Raw genomic sequence first — 15,967 nt, forward strand, 5'->3', positions numbered from 1 at the left:
GTGTGTGTGTGTGTGTGTGTGTGTGTGTGTGTGTGTGTGTGTGTGTGTGTGTTTGGAGACAGAATCTCATGTAGTCCATGCTGGCTTTAAATTCCTGGAATGAGGCTGTCTTGTTCCTACTCCTTTTGCCTGCATTTCCCAAGTGGTGGGTTTAGAGTTGTATGCCAGAGCCTATCATTTTAAATTAATATTCATGAGGCTGTGCCTTTTAATTTTTTGTTAGGTTTTATTCTAGCATGTTTAAATTTTTTTTTTTAGCAATGCCCTAGTATGACTTTTGTTTTTGAGACAAGTTCGCTCCGTGTAGCTCTGGCTGTCCTGGAACTCACAGAGATCTGCCTGCTTCTGACTGTTATGTGTTGGAATTTAAGATATGCACCACCACTTCTAGCCCCAGTATGATTTTGTTTATGCCTGGTTTGTTTGTTTTATTGAACTACTGTAGATTCAAGAATTTTCAAATTTGTAATTTTTTTCTTCAGTGTGCTCTCCAAATTTTTATTTCCATTTCTTTTTGAGGCTTGAATTATATATATTGAGCTATTTGATATTCTGACTTTTGAGATGTCTTTCAGTTCTTCTTCCTTGTAGTTATATTTTCCTCAACTATCTGGGCATTTTTAAAATATTTGTAGCTTCTTTCTTTCTTTTTTTTTTAATGTTTAAAAAAAGAGTTTATTTAGGCTTAGAAACAGCTGCCCATTACAAATTGTCTCACCTTCCTTCACTATATAATTATTAGTAAGAGCTAGCAGGAGCAATTCTCCTGCAAGACAGTGAATGGCAAAATATCAAAAGGAATACACTTTTATATTATTTGTATACCAAAACAAATATTTAAAATATTTAATTTTGGAGTTAAGCATGTTTGGCAGTTTAAGTTCACTAGCTCTGAATCCTGGTAAGGTTAACTTTAACTCGGTTTCTAGACACAGCAGGTGCTCATTATGGCTCCCAACATTAACTGTAAGACAAGATAGCAGTTCAGTAACAGTCGGAAAGCAGGAAGATGCCACAGAAAAGTTCAGCTTGAACCCTATTAGACGATTAGTTTTAGAGCCAGCCACTGTAACAGTTGCATTACCAAAGCACCAAAACCAGAAACTGCTCACATTATTTTGGATTACTCTTCGCTTCATGAGACGCCACTCCTAAAACAACAAAGAAGCCAAATTTTAACTCAAAACATCCTCTAAAGGACAGCGATTTCAGGGCGGAAGAGAACATTTTTCGTTCAGAAGATGGCACCAAAGCCAAAGGATAATGTACGATCTCATAAATATCGATGACATTCCAAAAAATAAAAACCCAGTCCCGCTTCCTGGACTGGAAGCCTGTAGCTTATTTCTAATACTTGTTTTATATCATCTATCATTTTTGGTTTTATTTAGTAACATAGTTTTCCCTTTAATAATACTTTTTTAATTCATTGCATGCCTAAGATAAACATTTTTTCAACTTTGTTGCTGTTTGTTATGTTTAAGATAGGTTTTGGGGCTGGAGAAATAGCTCAGAGGTTCAGAGCACTGCTTGTTCTTCCAGAGGTCCTGAGTTCAATTCCCAGCAACCACATGGTGGCTCACAACCATCTATAATGTGATCTGGTGCCCTCTTCTGGCGTTCAGGTGTACATGCAGGTAGAACATTGTATACATAATAAAATAAATCTTAAAAAAAAAAAAGATAGGTTTTATTATGTATAACCAGCAAGCCTCAATTTTATGATCATCTATCCTTGTTCTCCCATGTAGTTGTTCTACTGTGTATCACGTGTGGCTTCATGCTGGGAAGTTTTGATGAGTGCTGTACATAGTGAATTTTAAGATTTGGAGTGGTTAGATTTTGTTGTATTACATTATAGAATTTCAGATTTACTTTAGCAATCAAATAGGTGAATTTGGTTCAGGTGGTCCTTTGATGTTTTGCTCTTAATTTTAGAACTTAATGTTAATTAGACAAAACTCTTCTTAAAAGCCTATATTAGGAGTTGTGCATTATAAGGCTGTTCATTGTGGGCTTGCAAACTGTTCTGTGCCCTGTGTAAGCTTCAGGTATCCAGAACTCTTTTCCTGGAGTTGCGTCCTGTTTCTATTTGTCATTCTTAAATTCTGCTGTGGGTTTCATATTCTGTCAGATCAGTCAAACTGCCCAGTTCTATTAGTTTTTTGTTTCTTGCAGTGATGGTCCAGTAAGGTACTTATAGGTAGCATACCATCAACTCTTTTGTCCTGGCCTCAGGCAACCGTTTATCGCCCTTCTGTGACTAGATAACATTAGTTGGCATTTTCATGAATTATGTATGCTTGGATTCATGGAAAGACATTCAGTGCAGTGCTTGGCTTATGTTGCTTACTCCGTGATTTTGAGTTTCATCCACATAGTGACTACTCAAAGTTCATCTCACTCTATGGTTAAATATATTTCTCTTATGTAGCTGTACCACATTTTATAGATGGACTACACTACATTTTTCATCATATACCATTGTACTTATTCTGTGGTAGAGAGATTCACTTATAGTTAATCTAGAATCTAAAAGTCAAACTGCTTTTATGTTTTTAATTCAATTTTTCAATAACTTAAATTTTTTTTTTAAGACAGGGTTTCTCTGTGTAACCTTGGTTGTCCTGTACTCACTTTGTAGACCAGGCCGGCCTTGAACTCACAAAGATCTGCCTGCCTCAGCCTCTCAGAGTGCTAGATTATAGGCATGCCCCACCACGCCCAGCTCTTTAAAGAATTCTTAAGCATTTTTTATTTTTATTTTTTTTTATTAAATAAGTTATTTTACTTTACATCCCAATTGCAGATTCCCTTTTCTCCTTTCCTTTCCTCTCCATATCTCTCTCTCTCTCTCTCTCTGTCCTTCCCCACCCATTTACTTACAACATTTATAGACATATGTAATTTGGGTTGTGTCCCCCCAATCCTTCCTATTCCTTATCTCCACTCCCTTCTGTTGCCAGTCTTCCCTCTGTTACTTTCATATCACAAGTGTTCTATTACTCTTCCTACCCCTTTTCCTTTCATTCTTTAATTTTTTGAAAAGTCTCTTTATAAACCCTTGGTTTATATACCCTTTAGGTGTTTCTGTGGTCGTTTGGTCAAGCAACATGCATGCTTTACTGCAAGTCTTGCCATGAAATACTCAGATGTGAAATTGGGTGAACATTTTAATCAGGCAATAGAAGAATGGTCTGTGGAAAAGCACACGGAACAGAGCTCAACAGATGCTTATGGAGTCATCAATTTTCAAGGGGGTTCTCATTCCTACAGAGCTAAGGTATGTTACTTATTTTGTTTATTTTTTATTTCATTTATCTTGTAATATGTGTAGTGCCAAAATAGAAAAGTGCAGTGCATGTATTAAAATTCTTTAGATGAGTTGACATACAGAATTGTTGTATTTTTGTGTATCAAATCATTCATCATTCTAAAAACTCATTTTCTTTTGAAGATTTATTTATTTTATTTATTATGTATACAGTGCGTGTTTACATGTACACCTGCACGCCAGAAGAGGGCACCAGATTTCATTATAGATGGTTGTGAGCAACAGTGTGGTTGCTGGGAATTGAACTCATGACCTTTCGAAGAACAGCCAGCGCTCTTAACCTCTGAGCCATCTCTCCAGCCCCATAAAAACTCGTTTTCATTTTTACTGACAGTATTTGTTTTCTGAACGAAGCAGTGCTAAACCTTTCTTTTCTTTCTTTTTTAACCTTTTCTTAGGGTAGAAGACATCATTTTCTAGGCATCATGACATATATGTCATTTCTACTACTTGAGAAGCCAAAGTGCAAGGATCAATTTAGCCCACTTTGGGGATCAGCCTATACAGTATAGGAAAATCCTGTCTGCTAAAGAAAAATCAAATCTCAAAAAGTATCTTTTTAGTAGCATATATAGATTACCTTCCCCCCTATACACATCTTCTTTGTTTGTTTGTTTGTTTTATTTTGTTTTGCTTACAAGACGGGATTTCTCTGTGTAGCCCGGCTGTCCTTTGTAGACCAGACTGGCCTTGAATTCAGAGATCTGCCTGCCTGGGATTACAGGCAAGTGCCACCATGCCCACCCCACTCCCCTTTTTTTATTCACTTGTTTATATTATTTTGGCTAAGTGATTTTTTTTTTTATTGGCTTCTTTTTCTTCATACAATATTCCTCTGTTTTTTTAAATGTAATCTTGTAATAAACACATTTTTAATTTAGTATTCTCTGTTAAAAATTCTCTCACTTTTATTATTCTACAATGTAAGAACTTGTAGAACATCTATAACTGCATTATGTGCATTTATTGGCAAGAAATTAAATTCTGTGTATTTTTTAAATTCTGTAGTATAATTGCTAATCATTTACATTGACATTTTATAACCATTACATTGCTTCTTCTCTCTGTCTTGAGAAAAATAGTTGATGCTATATCTGAAGTTTTGTTATTCTTCTGTATTTAATCCCATAAGTTCTTTGTACCTTACTGATTCCTAAAACACATGCTATTTGTCTTAATGCTTCTTACTTTTTTGGGTACTCATAATCTATTGCCCTGTGCAATTGAATATAATTGGATAAATTGACATCTGTGTCTAAATTTGGGTTACAGTGCTAGCACTATAGATAGCCCAATAGTTTTTCCAAATTTAAAAGTGATTTGCTATTTTATATTTTTAGGAGTGTAAATATTTTGAAAATGGCCCATGAAAACTTTTTACATGATCCAATTTAAGTAAAATTTTTGAATGTCAGATGTTGTATTATTAAATCTGTGAACATAGTTATTTTGGACCTTTGTTTATTTGTTTGTTTTAGTATGTGAGATTATCATATGATACCAAACCTGAAATCATTCTGCAACTTCTGCTTAAAGAATGGCAAATGGAGTTACCCAAACTTGTTATTTCTGTACATGGAGGCATGCAGAAATTTGAGCTTCATCCAAGAATCAAGCAGTTGCTTGGAAAGGGTCTTATTAAAGCTGCAGTTACAACCGGAGCTTGGATTTTAACTGGAGGAGTAAACACAGGTAATATGAACACTATCAATTTTATTTAATATGTTGGTCAATCTTTTATATCAGTTGGGCAGTTGAAATAGTAAATCAGGATAAGTATATTTGATTTTTCTGTTAATCTGTAATCATTGGTAATTTCATTGATAAAAATAATTTGCTTGGTTGTCACTTAGGTCCTAAAATATACATTTTAGAGTAATAGTTGGGAAAGTTTAACCTGTTTGCCAAATCCAGCTTTGGTAATTCTTGTTCTTATAAATAAAAATTTATTTGAACATAGCTACACTCATTTGTATATACCTGTTTTTGTGCTACAATAGCAAAGGTGAGGAATTCTAACAAAGACCAGTAAGTACTCCAGACAGCCCAAATGCTTAATGCTTAAGCTTTGCAAGACCATTTGCTGACTCTACTGTAAAGTTTCTGGCTACTAATAAACTGGTAGAAGAACAGTTGTCTGTTCCCTGGGTGGTAGTGAAGCCCCCAAATGCCCCTTGGGGGCTAGAAAGATGGTTCAGCAGCTGAGAGTACTGGCTGTTTCTGCGGAGGGCAGCATTCACATGTCACCCTACAACCGTAACTCCAGTTCCAGGGAATCTCATACCTTCTCCTGGCCTTCTCATGTACTAGGGACATATGTGGCTCACATACAGACTTGCAGACATGTATACACATAAAAATAAAGTTGTTTTTTTTAAAAAAGGAGGCCTTCAAAAATTAATTTTTTTTTTTAGCCTAACAGTGGTTGTGCACACCTTTAATCCTAGTATGAGGGAGGCAGAGACCAGCCTGCTGTACAGAGTGAGTTCAAGGATGGCCAGGGCTACATAATGAGACACTGTCTTGAAAAACAAAAATAAATAAAATTTAAAAAATTAATTTATCTATTATTCCCCCTTAATTTAAGGTCTTGTATATAATGTTTAAACTTTGAATTTATGAAGAATGGATGAATTTTAATGATTAAACATAATTATTTAAATCACCTTAATCATCTCATTCATGCATTATTGATAATTATTTGTTGAGACTCATGGTAAGGCATTTTTTGAGCTGCAAAGTATGTATTGTTCTACAAAATAGAGACTGAGTATTATAGTAAGAGCTATGTAAACAGCACATAATTTAGATATGTGTAGTATATTAGATCATTAATAGTGTATCAGAACATCATTAGATGTTATCAGTACCTGAGATGAACTACCTGTAAAGACAGGTACTATTTATTTTGACTTATGGTTTTAGAAATGTCAATCTAGCATGGCGGGGTAAAGTAGTTTGTTTCGTAGTGACCAGGAAGCAGAGAGGAGGAAATATAAAAAAGAGCAAGGACATATTCCTAAGGACCTATTTCCTTCAGTTTGTTCCTGCCTCCTATCTTTCCTGACCTCCAAATAATGTCATTGTACTAATCAGATCAGATCAGAGCCCTGGTTATCAAAAGTGTCTGGAAACATCAGACATTCAGACCTGAGCATAACCAGTCTCTCCACTTCTCTTTTCAGTCAAATTTACAATTAAGAGTAAGTAGATTTTTACTGAAATGATGACATTTCAAGAAAGATGGAAGGAAACAAAGGAATAAGAAGAACTTGGGACAGAGCATGTAGAAAATAAAAAATTACTAGGGTATTACAAGGAGAATAATTTTCCCCATGTAGCATTAAGGGAAAGTAAGCAAGAAGTGCTGATCAGAAGATTTGGGGAGATGGGGTGGTATTGAACCATGGTACATCGCCATTACTAATATTATGGCTTTTGCTCTTGAATGAGTCAGGAAGGTCTTAAGGTATTAGTTGATAAGAGCAAAGATTATTTGTATGTGTTTTGAAAATGGTCTCTAAGCAAGCAAGGGGGGAAAAATCAGTGAAGGGCTGGAGAGATGGCTCAGAGGTTAAGAGGACTGACTGACCTTTGTCCCGAGTTCAATTCCCAGCAACTACATGGTGGCTTACAACCATCTGTAATGAGATCTGGTGTCCTCTTGTGTCATGCAGGTGTACATGTAAGCAGAACTCTGTATACATAATAAATAAATAAATTATTTAAAAAATCAGTGAAGATGTCATTTTCTATGCTCTATGTGAAAGAGGACATCTGTTATGTTACAAGAAGCAAATTAAATTATACATCAGTTTGTTAGTACTAGACCTACCAATGTAATAAGATTCAGTTTACATGTGTTTTGGACAGTTGCACTGTATTTAATATTGTGGGGTTTTATTAATCTGTTTGGTTATCTTACAGTTTTTCTAAGCTTGGCTTTGGATATTACAGCTTTAGAATCTTTATTTAAAGAAAATGATAAATTGTAATATTAGAAAGTATAAGGTTTTTCTAATGGTGAAAAGAAATTTTGTATGAACAGGTGTGGCAAAACATGTTGGCGATGCCCTCAAAGAACATGCTTCCCGATCATCTCGAAAAATTTGCACTATTGGAATAGCTCCATGGGGAGTAATAGAAAACAGAAATGATCTTCTTGGGAGAGATGTAAGAATGACTTTTTTATGTCTTAAATTTGAGCTTGTATATAAACAGGAACATGCTAGCCAACTTGATAGGCCATATCATACTTTCACATTAAGTTTAAAACAAAATTTCTAGTGGCCTTTTCTGATTCTTTGGAAAATGCATTTATCAATATAAATTGGTATTTTTTTGGTTTTATATAAAGTATCTTTCATATAGAATGTTATTTTTAACACTTTTTTTTCATATTGTATTAGTATTTGTAATTGATTTCTTTGTTTTGGGTTTTTTTGAGACAGGGTTTCTCTGTGTGGCCTTGGTGTCCTGGAACTTGCTCTGTAGACCAGGCTGGCCTGGAACTTAAGAGATCTGACTGCTGATCATAAATAACTTTAAGGATTAATCTTGTCACTAAGAATAGGAATCAAATGCTAGTGCTTTATTTGAATAGGTTGAAGATGTGAATTGATTTATAGATATTCATCAAGACCCTCTTAGAGTAAAAGTAGCCAGGCATGTTGGCACACACCTTTAATCTCAGCATGTGGTACTTGGAGGCAGAAGCAAGACAGTCTCTGTGAGTTCGCAGCCAGCTTGATCTACATAGCAAGTTCCAGGCAAACAGGGACTATACAGTGAGGTGCTGTTTCAAAAACAAACAAACAAAAACCCCAAGTTATGGCAGTCATTTTTAAGTATTTCTAAGTTTCTAATATCGGGTTGAAAAGTTCTATTTATGCTTTGGAAAAAAACACTTTTACATTTTGCTGCTTTTTTATTGTCTTCTGTATTGTACTTTGCTCACTTAATGAACTTAGAACTTAATAGCACTGTATATATACTTGATTACTGCTCCTCTTGCATGTGATGATAAAAAAACATTTTACAAAAAAGGAGCAAGATGTAATTATTTGGTTCAGTTATTCATCTTCAAATACTTAAAAGCTGGTGTCTTTTCTTTATATCTAAATGGAAATAGAATTTTTATCTTTTACCTGTGGATTACTTCAGAATTTATCTTACACTATATTATATTCAGCACCCTTCCATTGACTCTTGTTTTGCTGTTGTTTAGGTGGTTGCTCCTTATCAAACCCTACTGAATCCCTTAAGCAAATTGAATGTTCTGAATAATCTACACTCCCATTTCATCTTGGTGGATGACGGCACTGTTGGAAAGTATGGGGCAGAAGTCAGACTGAGAAGAGAACTTGAAAAAACCATTAATCAGCAAAGAATTCATGCTAGTAAGGGAGTTCACAGATTTATTACTGTCTAATTATTAAAAAGCTATATTAATAGCTGGCAGCATATGTGAAAAGTAGCATGTTCTTTGAAGTAAGTACTTTTTTTTACATAGCAAGAGAACCTGCAAGGCAACCAAACATAGCTGATCTTAAACAAAAGGGTGTAAGACCTAGGAAAAGATATCCCAAGCCGTTTTAAGGCCAAATCCAAAAAGAAAAGGTTTTGTTGTTGTTGTTGTTGTTGTGTTTTTAAAGAAACATTGTTGCTATTATAAACCTCTATAGTTCAAGGTACTTTACTAACAGCCTTAGTATGTGATAATTGTAATACATGACTTTGACATTCAAGATATGTAAAAGGAGAAATACCACTTTGTTAAGTACGAATTAGCTTTCCCTGAGTTTATAAAGTAAGTCTATATTGCTGTTGGCAAATGAGTCTTAAAAGCTGATATTCTTGGAACAGATTTTCCTTTCCAACTGTGGCTGAACTTTCTCCTTCAACATCTATATTTTATTACAATTAGAAGGAATTCTGTAACCCTAGTATGCCAAGAATTTGAACTCTGATGAAGTGATATAGGAATACAAAATTACAGAAGAGCACATATAGTAGATTTTGTGAAAATCAGTAATTTAAAAAATATTGTTAAGCTGGCCAGTGGTAACACATGCTTTAATCTCAGCACTTGAGAGGCAGATATAGACAGACCTCATGTTCAAGGCCAGCATTTTTTGTCTACAGTGTTCTGCCTGCATGTACACCTGCATGTCGGAAGAGGGCACCAGATCTCATTATAGGTGGTTGTTGGGAGTTGAACTCAGGACTTCTGGAAGAGCAACCAGTGCTCTTAACCTCTGAGCCATCCCTCCAGTCCCTGAGCACTTGTTACTCTTGCAGAAGATCTAAGTTCAGTTCCCAGCACCCACATGGTGGCTCACAGCACAGCCATCTGTAACTCCAGTGTCGGGGCGTACAGTGCCATCTTCTGACCTTCCAGGGCAGCAGGCACACATGTGCCCAGACTAACATGCAGGCAAAACACTTATATGCATAATTAAATAAATAAACAAGCAAATAAAAATAAACAGATCTTTTTAAAAGCACGTAAAATTATGTATTTATTTTTCTTTTCCCTCCATTCTCTCTGCTCTCTCCTCTGTGTGTGTATGGGCAGGGGTTGGGTAACTGGAGGTCACAGGATAGATCTGGCAGTTGGTTCTCAGGGTTCATGCTGTAGGATTTGGGATTAAACTCAGACTGTCCAGTGTTTTGCTCACTGAACCATCATGCCCACCCTGAGAATTAGTAATGCTTTATAAACCTACAGTTAGAAATATTTTGTGCTTTGTCACCACACTTAGGTTCTTGTGAAAATGAAAACTAGTATTTTTCACGAGTTTTTCTTTTATCTTGTAGAAGTCTTAGATTCATGTTGATGAGTTCCACTTATGTAGCTGTGTGTATCATAAATTTTATACTAATGCCTCAACTTACTGGAATAAGAAGCATCTAAAGAATAAATAAAAATAGCCAGGTGTGATGGTACATGCCTTTAATCCTAGCACTCAGGGAGGCAAAGTCAGGTGAATTGTTGTGAGTTCTAGGCCAGCCTGGTCTACAGAGCAAGTCCAGGACAGCCAAGGCTATACAGAGAAATCCTATCTTGAAAAACCAATAAGTAAGTAAGTAAGTAAGTAAGTAAGTAAGTAAGTAAGTAAGTAAATAAATAGTTATATGTTAGAAATTCAGCCAATATATATTAAAATGTAAAATAAGCTCCCATCCTGGTCATGCTTGTAATCATAGCCCTCAGGAGTCTGGGACTAGAGGCAAGCCTGGGTTACATAGTAAGACTTTGAAAACTAAGAAAAGCAAAAAACCAGGCAATACTGTACCATATTAACATATGGTAGAGCATAATATACTATATTAATCTTAATATATCTTGTCAAGAGCTCAATTAATAAATACACAAAAGTTTATTTTCAGTAAATGCACACATTCTAGTTGGTACTAAATCATATATTGAATTTCCTAATTTTATCACCCAGAACAGATTTCGGTGACTGTTTAGTGTTCTGTTCTGTTCTATGAGATAGTTGTTACTAATACCCAGTGCTTAAAGTAAAACCAACTGTCTCAGAAGAAATTTTGTTTTATTTTTATTTAAATAAGATTAAATTACTGAATTTTGTCTGATTTGCTAATTAAACTTTTACCTTTTTTAGGGATTGGACAAGGTGTTCCTGTGGTGGCTTTGATATTTGAAGGTGGGCCAAATGTCATCCTTACAGTACTGGAGTACCTTCAGGAAAGCCCACCTGTCCCTGTCGTTGTGTGTGAAGGGACAGGCAGAGCTGCAGATTTACTAGCATATATCCATAAGCAGACAGAGGAAGGAGGGTGAGTGTGGAATGTAGCCGACTTTACAATAGATTAGTCTTATAGCCTTTGCAGTACTGGCTTCCTTTGTTTATTTAATGAACATGAGAATCTCAGATTTAATAAAATACTTTCTTCAGACCTAAGGCAGTAGCCTATCTCACACACTATTGGAAGGAAAGTGTAACCATCTTTTAGAGAACAATTGTCACTTCAGAAACATACCTTTGACCTGATAGTTTAATTTCACTAATGGTTTTAAAGGCTTGTATAAAATTTCTTGTTGTAGGATTATTTGTCCAAGATAAGGACATAGTAGAACATCTACCAGAAGATGCCTCAATAAATTTGGCATATTTTACAGAGGAATGATAATGGCTGAGTAAAATGGAATGTGTGTTTTAGATTACTGTGTTCACCTATGGCAGCACACACACCCACTGACATGATACAGAGAGCAATATAGCCCTTATGCAAGATGACATGCAAACTTGTAAAGCATTCCATACTTTGAAGAAGAAAATTACTTACATTACCGAATAGGATCTCAGAACATCATAGTTATTGACAGTGAAAAGAGCTGAAGTGAAAGTAGGTGAGAGAGAGAAGAGGAAAGGAGATTTGATCATGAACTCCTGCATTGTGATACTTTGAGCTATGTAAATTTGTCCATGTTTAAGATACCTTGGTAAATTATTTTATAAGCCACAATATAGAATTATCCTTATGATACCTTATAAGATCTTAGTACTAACACTGCATTACATGTTGGTGTACTTTTTAAAAAACACTCATGTTGCTTATATCTTTTTCTCCCTACTCTACCCCAATCTCTTCCAATACCCCAACACAGAGAGAGAAAGGGTTAGTGGGAGAAGGCGCGCAGTTCTTAGCTGCTTCCTGCTGGTCACAGTCGTCGTTGGAACCAGTCCAATCCTTACTTCAGGAGATCTCCAACGTCTTGTCTTAAAACAGCAACTAGGAGCAGCAAGGGGGAAGCAGGAGTAGCCTTGGTCTTTCTCATCTCCACTGGGCTCTGGCATTTGTTCTCTCTCCAGAGTCCTCAGATTTAAACTATCTGCAGCTGGCAAAGAGCTCCTCTCAGAGCCCTCAGGAAGCAAATAGTCTGCTGCTGTGGACTGTCTAAATCAGTCCCACATCCCACACCTGGGAGCAAAACAAAACCATGTTTATATCCATAGCAACCACATGCTTTGTTTAAAAAGTTCACAAAATAATTCAAAGTGAAAATACTCCATTCATTTTCTTGTGCAATAGATTTAACAATGGGTGTCTCGGGAAGTTTATTAGTACAGAATCTCTAGAAGCCTTGCTCAGAACTACCTGTACTTTGTTTTGATCCTACAGAGATGAAATAAATAAAGTTAAGGTTTTGTGTTTTGTTGTTTTTTTTTTTTTTTTCTTCCTACCAGGAATCTTCCTGATGCAGCAGAATCTGATATTATATCAACTATCAAAAAAACATTTAATTTCGGCCAGAGTGAAGCAGTTCATTTATTTCAAACTTTGATGGAGTGCATGAAAAAAAAAGAGCTTGTGAGTAGCTTTCAGTAGAATCAATCTTTTATTTCTTCTAATTCATATGGCACTTCAGTTTTCTGTTTGTGTTTTAAGTTTTTAAAGCTGTTCTGTCTTTTACGTACTGGTTTTCAGCTGAGTGATGGCAGACTAATTTTCATATATATAGTGTTGAGACAATGTACTTATTCTTTCAAAGGAAGTTTCTTAACTGAGTTTCAACTGACTATGCCTAGCATTTTAAAAAGACTGCAGCGGAACAAGCAACATGGTTTAGGAGCTATAGCTGCTTGCCACCAAACTGGATGGCCTGAGTTTGATCCCTGAAAGTCAGCTTGTGTAAGGATAGAAACAGCTCTCTCAAAATTGTCCTTTGACCTGCATGTGGATGCTGTGTGCGAATCTCTCTCTCTCTCTTTCTCTCTTTCGCACACATACACAGAACTAGTTGCTAGTGACTTCTCTAATAAAATGTTTGGGAAAATATTTTAAATGTTCTACTCTATTTAAGACCACTAGATTAAGTCTGCGCTTCTTAATTTCATACATGTAAACATAGGCTTATATTTCCAGAGATACAATTCTAACAGCTCTGTAAGTATTTAGGAACATGAATTTGCTGTCACCTCTTGGCCTTTTGGTTTTGATCAAGTGTTGATTTGCATTGCTTTGACTTTTTGCAAGCTTTGTTTTCCATGAAATGAAGTTAGTTGAGAACTTTTTACTTGTGTAGTAATCATTTTTTACTTTCTGAAAAGCTTCCTAAATGGTGTTACATGCCTCACCCAAGAATACATGTGCTGCAAGGCATGGTGCACACCTGTGATTCAGCACCTGGAGGCTGAGGCAGGAGGGTTCTGAGTCCTAGTACAGTTAGGACAACTTTGTAAGAACGTTTCTCAAAAGAGAAAAACATAAATTAATTCAAACGCTTAGTCTGTAGAAAGAGTAGTAAGATTTGCTTTGATAATTGCCTTCACCCACAAACTGCTTAGCTAACAGACAGAGAGTAAAAAGAAGTGAATATGATATGAAACAGACTATTTAGCTGGGCAGAGGTAGTGTATGCCTTTAATCTTACAGAGGGCAGCCTGGTCTATAGAGCAAGTTCTTACAGCCAGGGCTACACAGAGAAACCCTGTCTTGAAAAAAAAAAAAAAGAAAGAAAGAAAGAAACAAATTGCTTTTGGATATGTCTGTTAGTCTATTTGATTAGTGATTAAAGTCTTAATTTTCTGTTTTGTTTTTAGGGTTGAAATGATGTTAGATCACTTATGTCACTATAGAATTAAAGATTTGTATAGTTGTAGAGATATGTAAGTGACTACAAAATTCTTTGTTTAAAAGCCATCAATAGTGTATGTGTGTGTATGTGTGAGAGAAAGACTGTGTGGGCATGCATGCATGGAGGTCAGAGGATAACTTTGTGGAGTCAGTTCTTTCCTTCTACCTTTAATGACTTCTGGAGATTGAACTTAGTTGTCAGCTTTGTATGGTGACTTGGTTACTTTTCTGTGCTGTGAAGAGAAACCATGACCAGGGCAACTTACAGAAGAGCATTTAATGGGCTCTTAGAGCATCAGAGAGTGAGTTCATGATCATCATGGTAGGGAGCATGGCAGCAGGTAGGCATGGTGTTGGAACAGTACTTGAGAACTGCAACAAAAGGGGTGGTAGAGGCTTCAGAGCCCACCCTTCAAAAGGCTCCCTCACCTGATCCTTCCTCAGCAGTTGTACCAACCCAGGATGCATACATGGGAGTTATTTTCATTCAAATCATAACATATGGCAAGCCCCTTTACCTACTTAGCCCTCTTGCCAGACCTATAGATATCTGTTTCTATACAAATCTACATATAGACTTTTCTTTTTATATTTTTTGAAATTAATTTTTGTTTTATATTGTAAAGACAATATTAAATGTATTTTGAAATAGATCACTGTTTTCCACATTGGATCAGAAGAACATCAAGATATAGATGTGGCAATACTTACTGCACTTCTAAAAGGTAAGAGTTTTCTGTTTTGTTTTGTTTTGAGACAGGGTCTCTACATAGCTCTGGCTCTCCTGGAACTCTTTGTAGACCAAGCTGGCCACTGCCTCCTCAGCACTGGGATTTAAAGGTGTGTGCCAGCACACCTGGCTGTTTTTATTCTTTTAACTTTGTTTCCAGTACTGACTACAGTTTCTTCCTCTGCGTGGCTACTGCTATTTTTGTTTGTTTTGATTTTCATGTTGGAGTTGGTTTTGTGTGTGTGATTACAAGTTCGTGTACTTGTGCGTGTGTGTGCACATGCATGCGTGATGTAGGGAGAGAGTATGAAGTTAAGGTGAATAGATCTGAGAGGAATTGAGGGAGGGAAAACTTGACCAGATACATTATACAGTAAAGCAATGTTTAATTAAAAATATATGTGATACGTGTAAGCTGTGGAGCTAGGGATGGTCCTGTGGTACACACCTGTAATGCCAGTGTTGGGGGCCAGAGAGAGGTAGGCATCAGAGGGGTCACTGGCAGCCAGTACCTCTGAAAGGGCAGACTCTAGGGTAGTAGGATGCCCTGTCTCAAGCAAATTGTCGAATGCACAGGGAGATGTGCAGAGTTAACCCTGGCTTTTACGTGTGCACTCACTCCACCAACATAGGAACACCGCACATATTTGTGAAACACACACAAAGTGGGATATATTTCAAAAACGAGTTTACAGGTAATCAAGTATTTAGTTGATAGGAATAAAAGATTTCTTAAATTACTGGGTTTTTTTGTTTTTTTCATTTTGAAGAAAATTTGAAAACTAGTGTTGTCTTCTAGGACTAAGGGATTGATACATATACACTTTGTTTTTCTCTCAGTCTTACCAGAGATATTCACTGATTTAACAAACTGTCACAGTGAAAAATATTTTCCAAAATAAGAAATGAAAATTGTTTTATCTGGGTACCTGAAAACACATATTTGGTGATACAGCAGGAGCAGAAGTGTCCCAAATATCAAGTATTACACTACAATGAATAGCTAGTATGTTCTTAAGTGTATATAATCTTGGGATCAAGAGATGCCTAAGTGTTAAGAAACCCAGAAACCATAGATGTAGTAAGTAAAAAAGAGAGACCATATAAATACCACAACAAAAGATAATAGAACATTATCTATCTGTACTGTTTGCCATATGTATTCTGTGTGCTATCCAGTGTACTTACGTGAATCATCTTTATTTTATCCTTCCATTGGTCCTACATGGCCTGTTTTCTTTCTTTCTCTCTTTCTTTCTTTCTTTCTTTCTTTCTTTCTTTCTTTCTTTCTTTCT

General features: G+C 36.0%; 1 protein-coding gene across 1 annotated transcript in view; it reads left to right on the top strand.

Moving 5' to 3' along the window:
* The window catches only part of LOC129685688 (transient receptor potential cation channel subfamily M member 7-like), a 30,940-nt gene extending 19,796 nt beyond the window's left edge, over positions 1-11,144 (top strand). Inside the window, exons 4-8 of the mRNA XM_055619229.1 lie at positions 3,085-3,283; positions 4,813-5,026; positions 7,383-7,507; positions 8,562-8,733; positions 10,966-11,144. Coding sequence (XP_055475204.1) covers positions 3,085-3,283; positions 4,813-5,026; positions 7,383-7,507; positions 8,562-8,733; positions 10,966-11,144 — 889 coding nt within the window. The remainder of the gene's footprint in view (positions 1-3,084; positions 3,284-4,812; positions 5,027-7,382; positions 7,508-8,561; positions 8,734-10,965) is intronic.
* The last annotated feature ends 4,823 nt before the right edge of the window (positions 11,145-15,967 follow it).

Source organism: Psammomys obesus, unplaced genomic scaffold, assembly GCF_907164565.1.
Source record: "Psammomys obesus unplaced genomic scaffold, mPsaObe1.curated_primary_1811, whole genome shotgun sequence".
Classification (NCBI taxonomy): Eukaryota; Metazoa; Chordata; class Mammalia; order Rodentia; family Muridae; genus Psammomys; species Psammomys obesus.